The sequence below is a fragment of the Pinus tabuliformis genome, chromosome 4_1, assembly GCF_031772625.1.
Source record: "Pinus tabuliformis cultivar Carrire ecotype Pingquan chromosome 4_1, CPIR1, whole genome shotgun sequence".
In the NCBI taxonomy this organism is placed as follows: domain Eukaryota; kingdom Viridiplantae; phylum Streptophyta; class Pinopsida; order Pinales; family Pinaceae; genus Pinus; species Pinus tabuliformis.
Genome location: NC_142303.1, coordinates 616,901,538 through 616,925,995, shown reverse-complemented (window position 1 = coordinate 616,925,995; position 24,458 = coordinate 616,901,538). Strand labels below are relative to the sequence as shown.

The following is a 24,458-nucleotide window of genomic DNA, read 5'->3' as shown; positions in this document are numbered from 1 at the left end:
GATTGTGATTTTTTGTTGTTTAAAATACATTTTTGAGTGCATAAATAGATTCAGTGCCTTGAAAAATATGAGATACTCAAATTATATAAATGAAACAATTTAAATTCAAGTTTTTAAAATCTCTACCCTATATTGGTTAAAATTCACTGGAAAAAATGTTTAGAAAAATACCATTTTATTTATAAATTAGACTATGCCTATAATATATAAAGCAATTAAAAAATACGATTATTTTTTTTTATCAATTTGTTAATCACAATGAAATAAATGTTTAATTAATTTAAAAATATTTTAATAACAACAAAATATTTTAATATGAAATTACAAATGAAATAATTCAATATCTTCATTAAATAAAATAACTATACTATATTTATAATATATAAATTAATTGAAAATAAACCATTTATTATAATTAAAATATTTTATTGATGTGTTGCTTAAGATGAAAAAAATGTAATTTTTTTTTTTTTTTATATTTAATATAAAGTTTACACATATTATCTATTGATATAAACTCATTTTAACTTATTTTGAATTTACTAAACATTTAAATGGATAAATCTCTGGAAATATACATTCTAAAGAGGCACCCAAGACATTTTATAGTTGATAAATCCTTGTTAAATTTTATTTGCTTTCTAAACTGTAAATTTGAACTTTGACCGCAAAATATGATGATTTGAAGCACACCAATTTCAACGCTAATAAATTGTGAGAGACGGTATGCCACGTTGAGAAAGTTAACACCGTTAGAAACCACTCTCCAGAAGGTTACATACGAGAGCTTAAAAGCCCACCCAAAGAAAGAAAACACAAAAGTAAAACAGCAAACCTTGCATATAAATTTCGAAGGCCTAGCGCTTTAATTATTTTTGCCCAAATAATCTTTGGGGACAATGAGGGTTCAGGGTTTAGGATCTGTTCTCAGAAAAACCACCATTCGCTCTGGCATACTCGCCTCGCGAGTACAGAATGGACTGACAGATTCATCCCTCTCATCGTCTCCATGGAAATTTCGAATGCTCTCCTCGCTACCTGCGACAAACTTGCACAATGGTGGGAAAAGAGATGACGATAAATGGGCTGGGAGGGGCCCTCTCGTGGCTGCAGGGGCGATCTCCTTCTCGTTTGCAGCTTCCTCTTTCACTACTGTGGTTGCCAAGGAGCGTCCACCCAGTGAATTCATACCCAAGGATCTCGTGCTTTACCAGTACGAGGCGTGTCCCTTCTGCAATAAGGTCAAAGGTATGATGATTACAATGCCTTGTTTGGAGTCTATAATGAATTCAAATAAATTCATTTTGAAATAATTGTGTTGCAAGCAAAGGAAGCTTAAATCAATTTAATTAGTGGATCCCAAACGAAGTAAAAACATCTTTTTAGGTGGGTTGGATCTGGATCTTTTTTGGTCGTGTAATGCTATAAATACTATATTTTACGTGGGGGATATATAATGTATTATGACGCTGGTCTTGTTGGGGATGGCTGATACTAGTCATTCGGGGAACTTCATCGCAAGGATCACTAATCCCCAATAGGACTCGCGTCGTAATCCATTATATATCCAAGGAATATGACCCGTGTCCTATTGGGGATGCGTGATACTTTGATTCGGGGAATTTTAACATAGAAATCCCAAACTCAATGTTAATTTCTGTCAAAGCTGCTGTCAAATATGTCATGTTTTCATTTATATATTGACTCCTGGACATGAGCCCGTGGTCTAAAAGTGAAGTGGAAAATTTGCTGGACCCAGGTCTCGATCCTTACTAGCAGCAGCAATACACTTGCAGTAGCCATTTTCCCACCTAGTTATCGTCCGTAGCAATTATCTAGACTAGCTACTGCTGGATTCTTGGGACTGGGCGTCTCTGATTAACCACCGGATAGGGTTATAATGACACCTACTGGACACCGTTGTAATGGCAACCAATGGAGCCTAATGGTCACTTGGCAATATTATGTTCAGTGCCCCTAATGTTTCATCCGACTAGCGAATATTAGTTATGAACACTATGGTGGTACTCATTCGAAGCATAGGAGCTATTTGGGAATGATATTTTAGATAAAACTCAAGTTCATGATATGGCTTTCACGCGGGGATTCCACTTAATCGATCTTCTAGGATGTCTTCTATGACATGTATATGTCTAATTGCATCACATATTGCCTTGTTCTTTGGTAACCATAATGAAACTGGCTCTGCAACATTCGACCAAGAAGGAATATGGTTCACTATCCCTGCTAAAGCGATAGTGTTTTCAACACCACTTTCAAGAACTTTGGTCCAAGATAGAGCTTTTGGACAACATTATCAGGCCCATGGTCTTATACAACGCTAAGGTGTGGGGACTGAATCTTTTAGAGAAGGAATAGGCCAGTACAGAGAGGGTTCAAGTTTTGTTGCTCTGCTACATCATTTGTTGCAAAAGGATTTTTCCCTGGCACATCATCTAGACTAAGTTTGCAGCCAACCCTTTCCAAGTCAAGGCCACCTTTGCAATATTTTCCCTCCTTCATTGAGTACGAAGCTTTTCATTGATTTAGCTGCCAATAGGGACCAATAACCTTACCTTTCATGCTGCTCCTTGGAGACCTTGGTGGCTTGGCTACTACCTCTACTAGGTCTTTCTAATGGGTCCATTGTAGGTTTGATGAGGTTACATGCCTGTTACAGTGAATAGGCATCTTAATGGATAGCCTCCCCCTCGTTAGATACTCCCTAGATGATCCTAGCTATCTCATATCATTAGGGGGGCATTTATAAATAGTGCATTCATATCACTTGTGTCAATTCACCCCACTTGCTCAAGCACAAGATGGAATTCTACACAAAGCATTTCTTAGAGATGTGAGACGCCCTCATTAGACTAGCTTATACTCTTCAACACTACATGCATGCCTTCAAGATGTCTCTCAGCCAATTCCAAGTTGGTTCTAATTAGCTTCAAGAAGAAGTTGATCACCATATTTCATAAACAAATAGGGCTTCTCACCGCTAATGCCTATAAGAGACCAAGACAAAGTAACATTTTGTTTTCCATTTCCCGATCTATTATGAGATATGTTGTTGATTTCACTACCTTTTGGGGAGTCCCAAAACTCCCTATCCATCTTCTTCAAGTACCTCAATCAGTGGTGCTTGGATTTATACATGAGGAAAGCTTCCAAGTTTCAATCATCTATGCTTAGACCACCCACACCATTGAACACAACCAAGATGATCACCTCCTTCCTGTTGAAACTAGCGAGAAAAGTGATTCCTTGATTTGTGCCTTAATTCAAGGAGTCAAAGTCGAGTTCTTTTTTGTGCATTGTCGAGTTCCTCATAGCTTGTAGCATTGTTTTTGGATTTCATAGGCCATTTAGAGCCTCATTGCTTATGTATTTTGTTGATGATATATATTACACTCGGTGCCATTTTGATCATTTTGATCTATTTTGTCGATGTTATGTATTGCACATGGTATATAAATGAGAAAAATTTGCATATTTTGTCTCTATTGGCTTGGAATCATGGTTTTAAATCTTAAAAATAGTTTTTTCATTAAAACTTAAATATTTAATGTATTTTTTAAAAACCAGTTCATTCAGACTTGACCAGTCCTAGTTCGAACGGTTCCGGTTTGAAACCCTTTATTAGGTGGACCGGTCCGGTCATCAGTTCCAGTTTTTTAAAACTATGTTCTGAATACGAAACAAGTCAAATATACATCCAACCTTTATTGATGAATCCATCCTTTGTTAGGAGTTGCAGTAGATGCAAATCTTTTACTTGTTTGATTGTTTCCAATAATCCAACAGAAGAACCTCCATCCAAATTTCCTTTTACAAACTCTGTATCTATTGTTAGAGAGTGGTATCACCTAATAAAGTATTGTTAGGAGTCTGTGTGGCCAATGTAATATTTGGATGTTAAGCTTAGGGTTTAGGTGCTTAAACCACAATAATTCTTTTATGCTCTCTTGCCACCATGGTCATTATAAATGTACATACCTAAACTTTTAACAGTGGCATTGAAGTAGAGCGTGACCCCATGTTGAAGCAGGTTGAAGTATTGAACATTTGAAGTTTGAGGAACATAGTATGTGGTCCCAACAAGGCATGTAGGGATTTATTTCGATTTGGAAAAATAAGGTAGTTTTTTTGAAGTTTAAAACATTGCTAATCCAAATAGTTTTTCAACCTTAAAAATATTGTGTCTAGACTCCAAGCGATGAATGATTCATAGGTCGGGATTTTGGAGACATTGAGCACATAATGGAGTTTGGAGGATCAAGCACAAATTGGGGATGGCTTGAATAACCTAGTTCAAAAGAAGTGATAGAAATATTTTGAATAATCAATAACAAATATCTTGAATGAATGGCAACATGCAAATATCAAATATGAAAGACTTTTGTTTTTTTGATATAAACGTTTTTTGAGTTACCCTATTAGGGTGTCCACACATAATTACAATTTACAAGCATAATTTTTTTCCAAAGATGAATATATTGTTAGATTGTGGATGTATATATACATGAAACTCTAGATACTAGATGCGAGTATAATGTTTATCTAATAGAAGTGTTTTGAATATCGAATCAAAAGCCATTCAGTGACAGCCATACAAAAAAGATGGTAGTGTTGGGTGAATTCACTGGCAAACGTTTGCATCTATAAAGTAGAAAGTGTAGATATTGAACAAGTAAAACTACATTATGAATCAAACGACAAAATGTGATGCCTGCACATATAAATTTGCAGATGATTTTATTGAGAACCAGCAAGTGAGACAAGAGACGTAGATGAAAGACTTAGCAGGTGACAAGTGGGAAGATCGTTTCAACAAATGAAGGCACCCAAATGCAATGGTCACATAGAAATTATGGAAGAGGGCACAAATCAAGTGTAGACACAAAAATGTTTTCCTCTTGTAACAAAGAAAGTAATAGCAAAAAATCAAACAAACTAGAAAGAAAATGCTCGATAAAAGGCATCAAGGGCACACATGAAAATGAGATTAAAATAATAGATGCCATTGCCCAAAAGAACCATGCAAAAGGATAATTTCTAGAGTCTAGACTATAAGAAGGATATCAATTGATATAGTGATTGTTGATTTTTGGTAGCTACAGTCTGTATTCCTCTAGCTACAAATCGGCCTATGAAAAAGTGGGAAAATTTAAATTTAAATGGTCAAGTCAGCCCCAAAGTATAGGTCAGCCCGGCACAAGGAGACGTGCCCCTTGGCATCAATTTCGGATCATCATCACAACATCTGTTCTTCTGTTCACACATGTGAGAGAAGGAGGAACTCTTCTGAAGTTTGACCAAGTTTGTGGAGATCTGTTTGACCAACATTGACTGAGATTCTTTTGATCCATTTAACTGAGTTCTGGGCAGTGTTTGACCGCATGTTGACTAGTTGTAGGAGGGCCGAATTTTGCCCTGTTTGACTGCAGGTTGACCAGTTGCAGGATGGCTGAGTTTTGCCTTGTTTGATCACAGGTTGATCAGTTGGATGAGGGCCGAATTTTGCCCTGTTTGACTGCGGGTTGACCAGTTGCAAGAGGGCTGAATTTTGCCCTGTTTGACTAGAAAATCAGATTGACTTTTGCTGAGTTAAACAATTTCTCCTAAGAAAGGGTTGCTGGGTTTTCCCAATGTAAAATTGTGTCTCTTTTGTGCTTGTTTTTCTCTTTATGAACCTACTGTCATTGTTGCATTACTGTTGGGATTTCCTAAGTATAATTGCTTAATGATGTATGTAACATAAATTAACTGGTTTAAGAAATCATTAGAAAGTAATTATCAAATTAGAAGAATAGAATTCTCCTAGAAAATTAACATGGTATCAGAGGCTAGGTGAAAGAGCAGCCATTAAAGAGACTTGAAGAAGCCAAGTTGTTAAAGAGCAGCCTTAAGAGAGGAGATAAGCTAGGAATGCTCTAGAAGGAGAACTAAGTTTGGACTGTGAAAGAGTAAATGCCCTAGCTACAAAAGTCTAACTAAGCCAAGAAGGAGAGGCTATCGAGTTTATATCTTTGTTTGCCAGGTATTTTCATCTTGTTCAATAAGGGCCGAGCTCTGTTTGTGTCTGGACTAGGTTTGGAGGAGGGCCGAAAGGCCTCAGGTCAGAGAAGAAAGGCGGACCAAAAAGCTCTATGCTGTGGACAGAGAGTTGTGAAGAGGGCCACAGCTTACTTGAGGTTAGGCCACAACCCTAGAAGAGGCCAAAAGGCCTCAGACCCTAGAGAACTCAAGTCTGAAGTGCCTTAGGATGCTAGTGAAGACATTGTCAAAGATGTGGACAACACATTTCAGTTTTTCAGACCAGGTTCCTTATACAGTTTTTTTTTTCCCGGGGAGAAAATATTGTAATTTTCATTAATCATAGAAAATTACATGTTGTAAATGACATAGGCATATGCGTGAACTGTGACCATGGTCAACTGTGGACTGTTTGTAACTGTAAAGAACTACAAAATGACTCTGTGAAGGGTATACTGGTAGTAACTGATCATATACATTTTAATTACATAATTCAAAATTTCACCATTGGTGATTACTGTTCTATGTAACAAAAAGATAGACACAAAATTATGATAAGTTAGGGCCTGTCAGCCCTCTGTAATTCCTGTTCTATGTATGGTCTGTGGAAGAAGCGATAGATCTGCTTAGGTGTGTGCTCTGTAATCAGCCATTCACCTCGAGGACGATGTGCTGCCTCTTTCGATAGCCTGTCCGTGGATTCATTACGCTCCCTGTAGATATGAGTACATGAGACAAGATCAAAATGTGTTTTGAGAAATAAAATATCATCCAAAATAGTTCTGAGTGTATATGCATGGCATGTTGTTATGCAGTTGAACCAGTTTATAACTATCTTGGAGTCTCCATATATTTGTAACTGTCTGCAATTTTTGTATAAAGCAAAATATAAGAGATGTCGGAGTGTGAGGAGCTCTGCAAAATTATTTGTGCCATCTCCCAACCCCAAACAGATGTGAAAATAATGTGTTTCAGTCAGATGTAGGATTATGCCTCCTCCACAACCCTGTTCTTGTGCTGCTCCGTCGAAATAGGCCCAGGGATGTTCTTTGTTTATGACTTCCGGTGTGATGTTCCATGTCCTGGTTACTTGTTCCTCAACCGGGATTTCCAAATAACTCATACAGATCTTTGGTATAATCTGTGCCCAGACTATGTTTTTTCCCTTAAAGATAATGCTGTTCTGGCACATCCATATGTACCAGCAAACCAATAACGGCAGGTTCCGAGCTCTCAGGATTATTGCTGATTCCCACCACCTGTTCCAGGCAGATGGTATATCATCGCCATTCCATGTATATGGTATGTTTAGTGTGAGTAAGACCTGCGCCCAGATCTGTTGTGTAGTGGTACAAGAGGAAGAGGTGTCGATTCGTTTCCTCCTCCGTGCGGCATAAAACACACCAAGTTGGTCCTTGAAATGTCCGTTTTCTGAGATTGGAACCAGTTGGTGTTTTGTCCATGATGATGTTCCACATCAGTAATTGAGTGCGCGGTGGACCTTTTAACTTCCATATATTTCTCCACCAACTCTCCAGGAAGTCCGGCTTGTGGTCAGCATGAATGATAGCATAACCATCCTTTGGGGTATAGTTCCCTTTCTTTGCTAATCCCCAGATTAGGTCATCCTCTTCGGCCCTTAATCGCACATGAGATTCGATTAATGCCTGCAAGTAAGTCCTCCACTCCCTTTGCCATTGATCTGGGATATCCCAGGCCTCCCCTGTTTGCCATGCTTGCTGATAAATAGTTGTATTGTGAGGGTCCCCGAGTTGAGCAATGTTGTGCACTCCATTGTGGTTGAGCAAAGTAATCAGATCTGGTGGAAGCTGGTAGGAGTTTCCATTACCAATCCATGGATCAATCCCTATGCGGACAGACCCACCATTACCAATCCTCCATATGAGATATCTTCTTATGATGGGAAGGGTATTTAATACAACCCTCCAGATCGCTGATATACCTTTCTTGTTCCATGTGGGTAGTCTTAACCAATCCACGACAGTGCTCGGCCATATGTATCTGTAGGTGACCACCTCCGACCATAGGCTCTTGTGCTTCAGGAGTAGCCAATTACTTTTGCTGCAAGTGCCTGTGCAAATGCAGGGAGATTTTTTTAGCCCTAACCTCCCCATTTTTTAGGAGTTGCAATTCTGCTCCATTTGACCCATGCATAGGGTTTTCCTTCCTTGTGGCCCTTCCATAATAAATGACAGCAGACTCGCTAAATCCTATGTAGTATACCTTGGGGAATCCAGGCCAGAGACATCCAAAAGACAGAGTGGCTTCCAGAACCACTTTAATGAGCACCAATCTTCTTGCTCTGGAGAGTAGTCGATGGCACCAAATGTTTAATCTTTTTTCCACCTTGGCAATCAACCATGTTCAGTCATCAATTTTATATCCATTTGCTTTTATCCTAAAGCCCAAGTACTTCAATCCATCCTTCAGTGCCAAAATTTGATAGGGGAAATTTTGTATTGCTAGGTGGGTTTCTTGTGGTGTACAGTTAGAGAATGGTATAGTAGACTTTTCCCCATTAATTTCCATCCTTGTAGCAGCATTGAATAACTTCAGCACATCAGAGAGTGAGATGATGTCTTGTATTCACCCATCTAGGAATATGAGGATGTCATCAACAAAGAGCAGATAAGATAGAAGGCATTGTTCCATTATCTTGAGGCCCCGTGAACCGCCCTGCTCTCTTCTCCGTCGCAATCAACGTACTTAGTCCTTCCATAACCATGAGGAATAACAAAGGGTATAGAGGGCATCCTTGCCTGATTCCCCGTTCCACTCGAAAAGATTGGGAAGAAAATCCATTGATTAAGATTGCAAAAGATACAGAAGTAATGCGCCCCATAATCCATCTAATAAAAACCAGTGGGAACCCCAGATTGGTAAGTATTATCCTTAAATATAACCAACTGACCCTATCAAAAGCCTTTGAGAGATAAATTTTAAGCAACACCCCTTTAAGATTCTTCAGTTTGATGGAGTGAAGGGCCTCTTGTGGCGAGCCTATGGCCTTATGTATTTGTCAGTTTTGTAGGAAGGTAAACTGCTCCTGAGAGATGTGATCTGATAGGATTGGTTTATTGCGATTTGCAATAATCTTCGCAATAATTTTATAAAGGCAGTTACAAAAGGATATAGGCCTGAAGTCATTGAAAGATAGCGGGGCCGACCTAGTAACCGACTTTCTTCAACCACCCCAAGTAGGTCATGTCTAATGATGTCGAAAAAAGCAAGGTAGAATTCCATAGACCATCCGGTCCCGACTTTTGTCCTTCTTGAACCACTTGAGGGTGCTCTCTAGTTCCCCCATGTAAACTGGTTTGATGAGATCCTCCATCACGTCAGGTTCCACAAATCTAGGGAAATGTCCAACAATAAGGATGATTTCTGCAAGTGTTGTGCCTGGGGGGCTTTGAAAAGCTGCTTGAAGTGTGTGTTACCCAATCGGGCAAGCTGAGAGTGTGTATTTGCAATCTAATCCTGTTCCGAGGGCATCTGCCAGATGGTATTGCTGGCTTTCCTTCCATTTGCATATTTATGAAAGAATTTTGTATTACCATCCCCCACTTGTAACCAGATAGCCCTGCTTTTGAGTCTCCATGATTCTTCCCGATTTAGTAGAATCTGTGATCTCTGAGCTTCCAGTTCTACTAGGTGTAGCTTTGCTTCTATGGATAAGAAGCCTCTTCCTAGATCATTCGTTAAGGAGGCCAACTAATATTCTATGTCAGATAGAGTGTGTTCATCCCTGGCATTTTTCCTTTTTCCCACTCAATGGATAATTGTTTAAGTTGATTCAGGTTACGACAAAATCCTTCAGCCTTCCTCTGATCAATAAGTGGGGGTTGAGCTTTCCAGAAATTCGAGACCATCTAGAGATAGTCGTGGTCCTTTAGCCAGGTTGAGTTAAATTTGTAAGGCGTCCTTGGTTTTCTGAAAGAGCCAGCCACTTCCAGATATATGGGGGAGTGATCCGATATTCCCCCAGAACCCACCCATTGTCTATAGTTGGTGAGAGAATGTAGGAGGTCTTCATGAATGAGGTATTTGTCTAGTCTTCGCCCTAGAGCTGCTTCTCCATTCCGTCTATTATGCCATGTTGGCATCTTCTTGTTCATAGGGACATCAATGAGATCATATTGCTCCAATTGCGAGTGATGTCCCCGGGATTCCTCATGTTTGATGGAGAAATTTAGGTCACCCCCTAGGATAGATATATGACTGATCATGGGATTATCCAGGAACTGTTGCTAGAAGGCTAGTCTGTTTTGATTAGGGGCATAGATGTTTATAATACGGAGCTGTTTGCCCAGTTCAGCCGAGAAAATGTCCATTCCAAGGAATCCCTGACCTCCCCATGATGAAGTCACCTTGATGGATCGAGGGTTGATCCCAATAGCAAGACCCCAAGATCGCCTTGCAGCATCCAAAGCTTGGAAATGCCAGTCGGGCAAGATGGCTTGTATGGTCTTAACAATCTACTTGGATGGACCTAGGGTTTCCTGAAGGAAAATAATGTCACAGGGTGCACAACTCAAAAGTCTCTTGAGGGCTAATTATTTTTTGGGGCTAGCCAAACCCCTGCAGTTCTAAGATAGCCACTTCATCAGGGAATAGAGTCAAGGGTGTCTGGTGCTCTAAGTACCCTTTCTATGGTGTTTTGGCGACCTTGGGCAACATTTGCCCCATCAATTTTGATGGCTTTGGACATCTTTGAAGGTCTGCCTCGGGAGGGTTTGTGCTCTATGGTGGAGGATGGGATGCCCAAACCCAACATGTTAGGGTTTGTTAGATGACGGGATCGGAGGTTGTAGGAGTGTGAGCCCGAAGCTGAAGGGGAATGAGGAGGGTGTTGATGATCTTGTCCAAGGACAGTCGGCAGGGTGGTGGAGAAGATAGGGGAGGGAAGATCAAGAGCACAATTGATGGGGGAAGTAACCAAACATGTAGTAGATGCAGATGGTGCTAGAGAGACAATAAATTTATTGAAAAACAGAGCAGAGGGTAAGGAAGAAGAAACAATACCTGATGTAGGAGCAGCCTCCGCAGCAGACCGAGATCTAGTCAGTGGAGGGGATATAGGTGGTATCTGGGGAGCACTGGATGGCAGAGCAGTGACCCCATCTGCAACCTTTGAACGATTCGGACCTGTGGGTTTCTCGTCCACAATCGGGTCTTCCGACTGTCGATGCTTCATTCCCTTTGTAGCAACCGGAGTAGCAGGTGTGAGCAGTGGGCAATCCTTGAAGAGGTGGCCGACCTTATGGCATAGTCTGCATCTAAATGGAACGCCTTCATAGTCGAGGTTTTGACGACGAGAGAAATGTCTCCAATGGAGGGTTATCTTTTCCTCCAGCCCTTCCCTCGTGTCCAAATGAACCAGGATGCGAGCCATTGTCATGATTCCTGTCTTCTCAAAGGATTGATCATGTTCCAGGTATGTACCCAATGCGTCTCCAATGCGCTTGAAAACCACAAGAGTCCAGAATTGCATCGGAAGGCCCGACAAACGGACCCAAATCGGCCCTGCTCCCAGTTGTTCCCTCTCAGGTCGAAGAGGATCCCATCTCTTCAGCAGAACCGGTGCTAATTCTATGTGCCAGAACTGGGATAAAATTCGGTCTGTATACTCCTCGTGAAAGTGAAGGGCAAACCACCCACGAGCCAGCACCCGAATGATGGGCAGTTCTTTAAGCAAGGAACCCCAAATCTCGGTGGTCCAAAGACGAAGCCTCTCCACTGAGTAGTCCCTGCCACGAAAACGACCTACCAGGACCTTCTTGGCTGTCTCTGCAACTTCACCCATCGAGATGTCTTCACCCAGAGCGAGGTTGATGTCCTTATCCATTGCTTTAAGGCACCTGCCTTTCTTGAGTTTATCAGAACGATGGGCTGTCAGATAGCCCCTGAGAAGGCCACAGGTGCCCTGATTTACTGTCTGAGGGGTGGATGGGTTGGATTTAGGGTTAGGGATCAGGGAGCTGAAGCAACCAGAGCTGATAGGTGTGCTAGGGTTAGGGCCACCAAGGTTTTAGGTAGCGCTGGAGAGTGTAGAGTTAGTGAAGGAGGAAGGCTCGGGTGGGGGGATACCAGAGGAGTACGGGGTGCAGTGCAGAGAGGAAATGTGGGGAAATATGGGTAGCGGCGCATCGAAGGTGGGCGAGGGTTGTAGACAGGTACCAAGTAGGTTTAGGGTAGCCGGGGAAAGAGGAAGACCGTCCAGACCAGGGGCATCGTCGATGTTAACCGAGGGCGGGGGATGGGGCGTAGATGGACCTGGGCAGAGTGTGTAGTTGAAAGAGGTCGCAGTGTTGCAACGAAAGGACCAGAACTCGACATGGAGCGATGGTGAGACCAAATGACCTCCTGGGGATGAGGGTCCTCCTCATAGTCCACATCGTCCAATTCCATAGTAACTGACAATAAATGATTGGTGATAGTAACTGTTGTCAAGAAGAAACGGGGAGATCGTGAGGGTGGATGGAACTAGGAAAACCGCAGGAGGGAAGGTTGAAAAACGTAGGTGGATATGGTGGATAGACAGGTTAGGGGTTAGGGGAGCTGCAAGGGTTAGCCCTGACCGTCAGGCCTGGGCTGATGAGTCACAGAACCGCCATGGTTGCCGTCTTTCAGAGCTCCGTTTGAACCATTGTCCTTTCTATACAGTTGAAGCAAAGGCTTGCACATTTGTTTCAAACTGAGAAAATCCATGATTGAAATTTGATATCAGTTGAATTTTTGTTTGTTTGAAGTTTTAGAAACAGCGGTATTGAAAACATTGTAAATTTGAAGTCCCTGACACAAGATTTTGACAGTTGTGAAGTTCATTAAATAATTTGAGTTGGTTAAGTACCCTGAAGACTTTTGTTTTAGAAAGGGGTTTATTGTATCCATGTCCTTGAAGACAAATCTATATTGGGGGAATTAGGAGGTCAGTTCAGGTCAGAGTTAAGGAACATCTGAGGAAGCTGTTCTGCTGTAACGTGATTGCTGAGTGTGTATTTGTGGAGTGTAAGACTGAATTGATGTAATGTTCCCAAGGGATTATGTAATGATATAAGGAGACTTTTGCCCTAGATTTTCCCACTGTAAAGCTAGGGTTTCAATACAACTTCTCTTTTGTATACAAACAATAAACTTCAAAATACGAGAGCATAAACCCAATAACAGTACTGGCTTCAAAAAATGAATTAATTGCTAACAATTTGATTCAACAGTTCAACAACCAGCAGAATCCAAATATGAACCAAACAATGTTCCTAAATTCAAAGTGCCCTAATTAAAAAATCCTAATATCTCTCTCTGCAAACTAATAATTACTTCAACCCAGTCTACTTAAATACCCGAATTGATCTGTGCTCAGCTCTTGTATCTGATCTGCTACAGTCTAAACTTTGGAACTTGTACAAGATCCTTGCTTGCTCTTTAGGGCTTCATGTAGAAAGTTTATATGCTGTAGCCCTCCCAGCTACAGCATAAATGTTGAATGCCGTCACCCCAAACAGTTAGTAGATATAAAACTTTAATGCAAATTTATTTGAAACACTTTAGAGCTACTTCTACCATTTCTTTTCAGCTGATATGAAAGATGAATACAAGCACACACACTCGGAAATTTTACACAGTTTTTGGTCGAATGATCCTGGAAAAACCCACTAGGGGAAAACCAGTGAAAGACGGATTTTATTTGCAATCTCAGAGATATATTTTACACAACAAAATAAACTTCAAGTACATATCTCCCTTGAAGTTAGAGCTCAGCCTTCTAGGAATCTGTGCAACTGTCCTTGTATTCCTTGCCTCTGTCAGACCTTTGCTTGTCAGACTTCTGCTTGGATTTAGTTCTCCAACAGTCACATAAATTACTGAGTTCTGCTACAGAAGGCCGTGCCTTAATCTCTGCTGTGATTACTGCATAAGTTTCGCTGTCTGGAGGTTTGAAAAAAATACACAGTCAATGTACCAAGGCAGCTAACTTCCTGCGTTTCGAATCTGAGCTATAAATCAGGTCTTCTGCTGTAGATTTGGCCTAATTATATCCGTCAGAACTCTTGTTGGTGATTTCCTTAAAATTCGGGTAGCAGTCACCCTAAAATTTTGTGCCAGTTCCTCCTTGAATTCTGCTCTGAAATTTTCACCAGGGCAGGCAAACAAACTTGGTTTTGATGCTTATCCTCTCTGTTAGCAAACGCAGGTCTAGAGGTGACTTTCCTTTGCTGCGCTTTAACCTCTCCTTCTGCAAATCTTTGCTCCCTCCTTCTCAAACTCTCCGTCACTCAAATGCACATGAGATAATGAATGAGCCTCACCCTCCTTTTTCCCTTTTTGTCATCTCGATAGAAGAGAACCCTAACCCTTAGATCTAATGGTTGAGATTAAATCTCAGCTCATTAGATCAAGGGTGGAGATCATTCCCTCTCTTGAACCCCTCCCTCATGTGGCCCCCCTCAATAATGAACCTCCTAGAGACTTTTAATGTTTTTTTTGTACCATGTGCACTTTTTTTTTGATGAAGTCACTTTTAAAACATAAAAGCCACTTTAATATTATAAAATGATTTTTCTCATAAATTTATTTTATGACACAAGTGACATTAATATATTAAGGTACATGTAGATAACTCATAAAAAAGTACTTTTCTCCATGACATCAATAAAACTCATAATTTCCCAAGACTAAAAGTCATTAATGTGTCTTCCTAGGCCAAAAGGATAAATGCACTAGGAAACACCTCCTTGGTACCCTTATTTTCAACACTCCTTGCCGAGGAAGGTGTTTCTCACCACTCCCATCTTGTCTATGAAATATACATGCTTGCCCCTTCGCAATGACTTGGTGAGATATTTGCTACCTGTTCATCAGTGGATATATACTCAAGCTTCACAACTCCCCTCTGAGCCTAGTCTCTGATGAAGTGATACTTGACCTCAATATGCTTTGACCGATCATGAAATATCACGGTCTCAAAGAGTTTGATACAACTCTGATTATCACAATATATCGTAGTTGGTCTCAACCTCTGACCAAATAACCCATATAGCATCTTGCGAAGCCAAAGTGCCTTGCAACTAGTTTGACTAGCTATCGTATACTCTACCTCTGTGTTGCTCAATGCCACTGACCTCTGTTTCCTGCTGAACCATGACACAACTGCGTAGCCCAACAAGAAATGACATCCAGAAGTACTCTTCTTGTCACTAGCACTACTAGCCCAATCTGAGTCCCTACAATCACTCTAACTCCATCACCCTTGACATATTCCAGACCATAGTTCACCGTGCCTTGTAGGTACCTCAACAGATGTTTTGCAAACACCTGATGCACTCTCTTGGGCTCCATCATAAACTGAATCAATGTGTCGACTGTGAAACAAATATTTGGTCTAATGTTGACCAGATACATCAAAGAACCGATCAACTGACAATACAAGGTCGGGTTCACCAACTTAGAATCTGAAGCGTGTGGTGTCTTCTAGTTGGTGATCATGGGAGTAGCCATAGGCCTGCAACCGTCCATACAAATTCTCCTCAAAATATCACTTGCATACCTGCCCTGACGAATGGAGATATGCCCATCCTTCTGCCAAACCTCCAACCCCAAAAAGTAATGCATCAGCCTTGTTACCACTCAAACCAGCAGGGTGCCTAAAGGGGTTCCTAAGAGGGCAATTGCTAGGTTAAGGGAAACGGTGGAGGCTTAGCCCATTGTCACCACAACTAAGTCTCCTTGCTCTTTACGAACTTTCACCAATGGGAAGAGTCCCGGTAGTGTAGGGATCACTTGTAAGGTATATATCAATGGATAGGTGAGAAGTGACCTTGAAAACCCTTTCCCAAGGATGGAGTGAAGAATGGAACTTGCTTGCTCTTTAAGCAAGGGACTTGGTCCACCAGGGGTAAGGGGTGAGGATTGGAGGGTTGAGAGAGAAAGGTTAGGCTTATAAATGAGATTCTCAATCCCTATAATCCTTGGGAAACTTGGATTCCCAAATGGTCCTTGACAAATAATCTTTATTGAGGAGTGGGACCACACGGGGCCAAGTGGACCCAACCCAGGCTTGGGGATGGAATGCAACAGCCAATGATGTTCCTATCCTGGACAAGGTGAGGGGAAAGGACCAAACAAGAATATTTACTTCAAAAGGTTGAATTGATCCTATTGAGGTCTAGCCTTTGGGGATGCCTAGGCAAAATTCAATCCTAAAGCTAGGGCTTGGGATCCCCGAAGATTCCATCGTTAGAATTGCCTCAAATTTGGAGGAGAGGGAGGGGTCCCACTAGTGTAGTAGCTTTTGTAGGATATTGAAGTTTTTCCTTTGGTCAATTCCCGGGAAATTGATGCCCTAGGTGGCATAATGGGGCTAGACCTGGGGAAAAGGGTACAATGGTAAAAAGAGGGTTAAAATGGTCACCCCTTGAAGGGACCAATGCCTAATTCACTTGGGGATATGGAGTCAAGAATGGTGATGAGTAAGAACTTGGTTTCTTGATTAAGGAGGCCCAGAAAGTCAACTTCATCCAATGTGGAGAGAAAGAAAAGAAAAGTGACCTTCAAGCATTTATACTTCAAAGCAAACGATGCAAGCTTATTGAGACAAATAATCTCTAGGACATTTCATTCATATAACATTGGCCCATACATTAAATTAGCTAAAACATGCTCAATTCCACATTTCCAATATGCAGCAGCTAGCCCTAATTTTAGCAGTACGCAACAACCAAAATAATAACATCAAAAGTCACTTAACAACGTTATAGAGTATATCCAACCAGCATTTCGATCACAAGACAAAGCTCCAAGACAAGATAAATAGCCCAAATCCATATGTAAAAATTCATCCATCTCCAGAAAATATCCTCCAAGGAAAAAATGCGAAATTCTCTATGACTAGAGAGATCCCAAGTCAAGTGATGATCCAAATGAATGTATCTAACATCAATATATAGCCTCCTAAGGAGTTCAAATTAGCCCGTGGGCCTACATTAGCCCCTAGTGATAAAATAATGTGCAAATAAAACCCATATTGGTGACAAGCTTACCAAACTAGCTCACAAGTGTAAAAATAAGCCTCACAAGGTGCCAACTAATAATATGTACATGTCGTGGGGTCCTCCAAAGGCCTAATACACAGGGATAAATTCCTCGGAATATGATGGACAAGGGTGGTCCCTTGTTCTCCAAGTAGTAGACCCGTGGTGCTCCTAGTGGGTTTGAAGGCACATAAATGACCCCATGGGTCTCCATATGAATCAAAGATGCCTGTAGTTCCTTTGCAAGGGTTCAAGTGGTGGAATGAATGCTGCCATGACATCGTATAAGTCCTAGGACACCTGCCAAGAGTGTGGGGCTCTTGTGGGGGCCTGTTGGGCATAATATACCAAGCATATAACCATCATCCCAAAAGTGGATTGTGAGTAGTCCCTGAGCATCGATGAAGATCCGTGGAGTGTTGTTTGCTGTTGTTGAGGCCAATGGCTCACTATGCACACCCTATATGTGCCAATGTAGACCTCTGGGGGTTAGGATCCCATATAGGGAGACCAAACCCAAATGGAAACCACCTGTAATCCTGCATAAGATCCAATGCGTTCCCTAAGCTTCCAGTACAACTAGTCATTAAAATAATCGGGTAAAAGAGTTTACAAATCATGGATAACAAAGTGGGCACTTCATAATGGCATGCTCTTCCGTAGCGGGTTTTGGGATGTGCTAGTGTCTCTAAGCTCCAACAAGGGTTAACCAAGTACCTTGCTAGGTGGTTTCAACCCTTAAAGGGGATACTATGTCCAAGGTACATCCCTCTAATGGGGGTGGCAAGTGATAAATAAGTGGAATGGAATAGGGAATGAGAGGGGCAACCCTGGGCCACATATTGGGGCATAGGGGTAGTTGGATAAGGGGAAGCCCACACCTGGGTATGTAATGTGTAGGAGGGAGTAATCATGGTACACGAGGTGCTCCGACTTTGAATTTTCCACCCTTCTTTATATGCCTTTTGCCTTTTAAGAATTTTATTTCATTAACTACTCGGGGCTCAAAGGACAAGAGCATGATGTGTAAGATATAACAGTGATTACCCCCTTTTAGGTAGGGCGGTTCATTGCCATCCAGGGGTTGGGACATTCATGGGTTCCTGAATGATAAATGAGGCTCATCGAGGGCCTATGGAACCAGGGTGATGACCATGGATTGGGGTAGAGCTCATGCATTGGTTTTTGCCCACGTGCTAATTATTTTTACCACGACCATCTTTTGCATTTTGTGGTACAATTTCCTGTTAAATGTGGCCAATTATGCTTTTTTTTTTTTTTTTTTTTAGCCACTTCAACCTCCGAGGCATCCTTTTGGACCTGACCCAAGGTGGGGGCAAGGGGATAGGGAGGTTGGCCCTATGTGGACCCAGGTGGGAGAAATGATGAATGGAGGTATAGTGAGTGGAAAGGGAGTAATATATGCAAATAAAGGAGCAGGACCATGCACCCAAAGTCGAGTTTTCCCAAGTAGTACCACCCTAGAACCAAATGGTTGATAAAGGAGATCCCACAGGACTAAAATCCAAGGGCAACATCTAAAAGAGATCAAGGGGACAAGAGCACAAACTAAGCCCACCCTTTTCACCAAATCCCCCCCATCAATCCATACCCAAAAGTATCCATGAGAAGTAAGCCCAATACTCAATTACTAAATGACAAGACATACCTTTAGATTCGAGAGCCCCACCTTCAAACATATGATCAATATAGGTGGGTGAGGGACCACATGGCTGGCTTAGGTGGCAGAGAAATGGCACACGAGCTAGCAGGAGGTTGCAAGGGGCCGCTGACTGAAGTCAATCACAGAGAAAAATTTCTCCTGGGGATATCACCCACGAAATGGTGGGTAACAAGTCCCATATTAGTCATGTCAAACTTTGAAGAGAGATCTCTCTTGCAGTGCTAGATGAGTCTGTCCTTTGTAATGAACAAGTCATCCACATACAAAACTAGAATGAGTGAATTGTCACCTATCATGATAAAGTATAGGTTCGGATCTGTATCACTCTTCTGGAAACCCATCTGCTACAAGTAGGCATTTATCCTTTCGTACCACACCCTCGACGCCTGCTTTAGTACATATAAGTCTTTCTTAAGCTTGCACACACGAGACTCCCTCCCATGCACCTCAAAGCCCTACAACTCCTCAATATACACATCCTCCTGAATAACCCCATTGAGAAAGGCGATCTTCACATCCATCTGGTGAATCCTCCAACCCATGTTAGCTGTTATAGATATGACTGCTCTAATGGAAGTATAACGAGCAATTGGTGCAAAGGTCTCCTCATAGTCAATTCCCTCTACCTGTGAGAAACCCTGTGCCACAAAATGAGCTTTGAACTTCTCCATGTTGCCATCTATAGCATGTTTAATCTTGTAGAGCCACCTCGAAATCACTATCGAATTCCCCTCAGGTCTCAGCACTAACTCTCACACATCATTCTTCATGATGGAGGCATACTCCTCCACCATGGGATTCCTCTAGATCTACTGACTGACAACCTCCTCATAACTAGCTAGCTCTGTCTCCACAACATCCGTCATATAGCCACCCAACCTCTCTGGTGGTGTGCTTTCCCTTACTGACCACTTGTGTTTCCCCACTGCCTCTTGGGCATTTTTTAAGGTCTCACGAAGCCATCTTGGCTTCCTCTTCCCTACAGTAACCTCCTCAATTGGATGGGAAAATCCACAACTGGAGCCTCTCCTCCTGACGAGGAAGGCCCTCATATGGTTTGTGGGCTTTGAGATCCGACACCTAGTGATACTGGACTTTGTGAACCCATCACCTTTGAAGTGGGTGATCCTCTTGACCCTGGTGTACCACTTGAAGATTTTGATACCTTTGGTGTGGTCTCCTACTGAGGAGCTTGTTTCTCTACTTGATCAACCTCCCAAGACCTTCTCAAGGCCCCCTCCTCAAATCTCACATCTCGCCTCAAGACAACTTTCCACAACACAAGAATGTATATACGGTAGGCCTTGCTGGTCTCACTGTAACTGCAAGGATACCCTTCTCTATAATGGGTTCCAGCTTCGTCCTTTTCTCCTCAGGGACGTGTGAATATGTAAGGCACCCAAAGATCATGATGTGCCCAATCTCAGGATTCTTCCCAAAAAAAGCCTCCTCGAGAGTCTTACTCCCCAAGACTCTATGTGGGCTCCTGTTTTGTAGATACACTACAATCTTACATTCCTCGAACCATAAAAAGAAAAGTAGTCTCTGATTATGCAACATAGCTCTAACTACACCCATTATGGCCCTGTTCTTCCTCTCCACCACCCCATTCTGCTGGGGTTTTTAAGGCACTATATACTCCCTCTTGATGCCCGCTGATGGGCCCCATCAATAGGTATATCATAAGCCTCATTTTGCCATATTCCAACCTATAATTTCATCCTTTCCTTACATTTAGTAACATCTTTTGATTATAATGTGCTTAATAGGGAGACTAAAGGATGTTTGTAACAATGTTTTACAAAACGGACTCGGATTCGGACTCGGCCGAGGATCGACTCGGAAACGGAAACGGAAACGGCAATGACTCGGCCGGCTCGATTTCAATGACTCGGTCGTTGTAAAAAATACATTAAATATTTATTTTTTTTATAAAAAAACATAATTTTAAATAGTTTAAACATAATTTTAAATATTTTCATTCAAGTTTCCAAACACACAACATTATAATATACATGGAAGACAACATATGATCAAAGTAGGCTCATGAACCAATCCATTATATCAAAATGGTACGGTGTACCCAATGGCAATAGTAAATACATAGTCAACTGTAGTCTGTCATACATGATCAAAGACTCAAGAGTCAAAACAAAATACAAATAACCAAGGAGGCTAGTAGCTACTGGCTACTGCCAGAGGAGCCAAGATCATCTCGACTGCTGTGAGTGAAATGAGAGCATTTGGCTGTCTTAAATAGAGTTTGGGAGGGGGAAATGGACCCCAAATGCATTTAACTAATCACATAAACCTTTTCATGTCCACAAACCCTAACCAAATCAGCCAAAAATCAGCAAAAAATTAATTTTTTTCAAGTTAAAACGCTGCCCAGCGGGTTCCAAACGGTACGGCCGTTTTTTGACGCGACCCGGCCGGTTGACCGGGTCAGCTATGACCCGGCCGAGTCATTGGCTGACTCGGCCGGGTCATAGCTGACCCGGTCACTGAGCCGGGTCATGGGGCCGAGTTGAAATTTTTTTTGTTGACCCGGAACGAAACGGCCGTTTCGGAGTCAACCCGGCCGTTTCGTAAAACAATGGTTTGTAATACTTCGCGGCCTAATGTGGTTAATGTGCAAGAAAGAGTTTTTTTGAGTGCATTTACTATACAAATGTACGTTGGAGGTAGTTGGAGGAGATGTAGGAGGCTTGTCCCACCTTTGAAGTGGGTGATCCTCTTGACCCTGGTGTACCACCTGAAGATTTTGATACCTTTGGTGTGGCCTCCTACTGAGGAGCTTGTTGCTCTACTTGATCAACCTCCCAAGACCTTCTCAAGGCCCCCTCCTCCTCAAATCTCACATCTCGCCTCAGGACAACTTTCCACAACACAAGATGTATATACGGTAGGCCTTACTGGTCTCACTGTAACCACAAGGATACCCTTCTCTACAATGGGTTCTAGCTTCGTCCTCTTCTCCTCAGGGACGTGTGAATATGCAAGGCACACCCAAAGATCATGATGTGCCCAATCTCAGGATTCTTCCCAAAAAAAGCTTCCTCGAGAGTCTTACTCCCCAAGACTTTATGTGGGCTCCTGTTTTGTAGTTACACTACTATGTTACATTCCTTGACCCATAAAAAGAAAAGTAGTCTCTGATTATGCAACATAGCTCTAACTACACCCATTATGGCCCTGTTCTTCCTCTCCACCACCCCATTTTGCTGGGGTTTATAAGGCACTATATACTCCCTCTTGATGCCCGCTGATGGGCCCCATCAATAGGTATATCATAAGGTCCATTTTGCCATATTCCAACCTATGGTTTCATCCTTTCCTTACATTTATTAACATCTTTTGATTATAATGTGCTTAATAGGGAGACCTAAGGATGTTTGTTATACTTCGTGGCCTAATGTGGTTAATGTGCAGGAAAGAGAGTTTTTTTGAGTGCATTTACTATACAAAGGTACGTTGGGGGTAGCTGGAGGAGATGTAGGAGGCTTGTCCCTTGTATTTACTCATCTGCAACTCCACTTGATCCCTAAAATCACTCACCTACGGCTTGAGGATCTACTAGCAGCCGATGTACTCAAGGAATTGCAAGCATCTAAGGGAGCTAGATCCACTTTTTCTTGGTGTCTGCTGATGGGCCCCATCAATAGATATATCATAAGGCCCATTTTGCCATCCTCCAACCTATAATTTCCTCTTTTCATCGCATTTATTAGCACCTTTTGACTATAATGTGCTTAGTAGGGAGACTAAAGAATGTTTGTTATACTTTGTGGCCTAATGTGGTTAATATGCAGGAAAGAGAGTGCTTTTGAGTTCATTTACTATACAAAGGCACGTTGGAGGCAGCTAGAGGAGATGTAGGAGGCTTGTCCCCTGCATTTTTACTCATTTACAACTCGATTTGATCCCTAAAATCACTCACCTACAGTTGGAGGATCTACTAGCAGTCAATGCACTCAAGGAATTGTGAATATCTAAGGGACCTAGATCCACTTTTTTAGAGATTTTGGAGGGAAGCAATCCTCTTTCCAAGGAGGTTGCCCCTTAGTCATTTTTGTATAAATAAACAAGCCTAAGGGCTTAATAGGATTTGAACTTTTGGAGTAGATAGGAGCTACTAAGAGCTAGGAGCTTGAGATTGTCATTTTCATTCCCTTTACATGATGTATTTGAACTTTGTTTTATGTCAATGAAAAACTTACTGTTATCTTTCATTTGAGTTTGTTTTAGAGGGCTGAGTCCCCTTGGGTTAGGGCCCAACCCAGAGGCTCTAGTCTCTCTTTGTGTATTTTATCCATGCATTGCCTTTGTTAGCAACATCTCTTTTCTTTCTTGATAGAAATTTGCTTATAAAAGTCGTTGATGCAGGCTTATCTACTGGCTCTCTTGTGGGAAATGTGGTTGAAGAATATGTATTAGCAAGCCAAACACATGTGGTTGCTTTCCTTTGCAGTTGTTAGATCTTAGATTAATGCTCTTTTCCATGCTATGCTCTTTGCATTCCTATGAATTAAATCATAATCTTCTTTCATGGATGTAGGTCATGTGCATGCTACAAGTTAGATTGTCTTTTGATGCAAATAAAATTCAACTCATCCTTTTTACTTAGTTTCATAAAATTTGACTCATCCTTTCTTGTTTAGTTCATTTTGTTGCAATTTGGTTATCAATTTGGCATCCTTTTCAAGTTGTAAAAAGGGTTATTTGTTTGTTGTGCAATTACTACTAGTGGCTTGCAAGGTTGGCATATTCATCCTTCATTCCTTATACCATCATCATCCTCTTTCTCCTCACCTCACAACGCTTTCAAAACTCTGCCACCAAAAGTACATTTCTAGGTCATTGTGGGACACCGTGTGCCTTTGTTTTTGTGCAAGATGGGCCTATGAGAGGCGCTAGGCTTGGCAAAATCTTCATACAACCTTCATATGCCTTTGCTACCCTTTCCCACCTTTAGATCACCTTTTCCACCCTTAGAATGCTCACGGATCCAATCCTGTAGCAAAATTGGACAACCCTGTAGCTATCTTGTAGCATCCTGTAGCATCGTGTAAACTTGATCAGATTTGCTCCAAAAACTTGATTTTTGTCTCTTCGCCTTGAATAATGCCCCTTAGGCTCTGAAACCATGATTGAGGAGGATCAAAGACCACTTAAGACCTGCCTTTTCTTTATTGCAACACAATTATGCAATTAGGGGTTAGCGGATAAATTTCTGAATTTGAAGTATAATGATGACTTTCTTGGTTGTCTCATGAAATACCTAATGAACCTTGTCACTAAAGCTCAAACTCTTTGAACACAATGATTAAAGGTTGATTTACCAATGCAAAGTAGATTAGGTTTGTTTGAATTTATGCTTCTTTTAGGGTTTCAACTACAAGCACTATTATTGAACAGGCTAGTTTCCTTTTAAATGCAATTTTCACATTCTGCGATTAGACTAATGTTTATATTCCTGCAAGTAGCATAGAATTCACATTTTGTAATTAGACTAATGTTTATATTCTTGCAAGTAGCATAGAATTTACATTTTGCAAGTAGATTAATGTTTCTATTTATGCAAGTAACATAGCCTTTACATTCCTGTAATTAGGGTTAGCATTTACATTTGGATAAGTAACATCTTCATTCCTTTTGCAAGTAGAATTATATTTCCATTCCTTCAT

General features: G+C 41.4%; 1 protein-coding gene across 1 annotated transcript in view; it reads left to right on the top strand.

Annotated features, from left to right (window-relative positions):
- Positions 1-790: 790 nt before the first annotated feature.
- LOC149177526 (Glutathione S-transferase family protein) overlaps positions 791-24,458 on the top strand; it is a 128,688-nt gene continuing 105,020 nt past the window's right edge. The window contains exon 1 of the mRNA XM_089420157.1: positions 791-1,248. Within this exon, the coding sequence (XP_089276283.1) occupies positions 900-1,248 (349 nt within the window). The 5' untranslated portion in view covers positions 791-899. The remainder of the gene's footprint in view (positions 1,249-24,458) is intronic.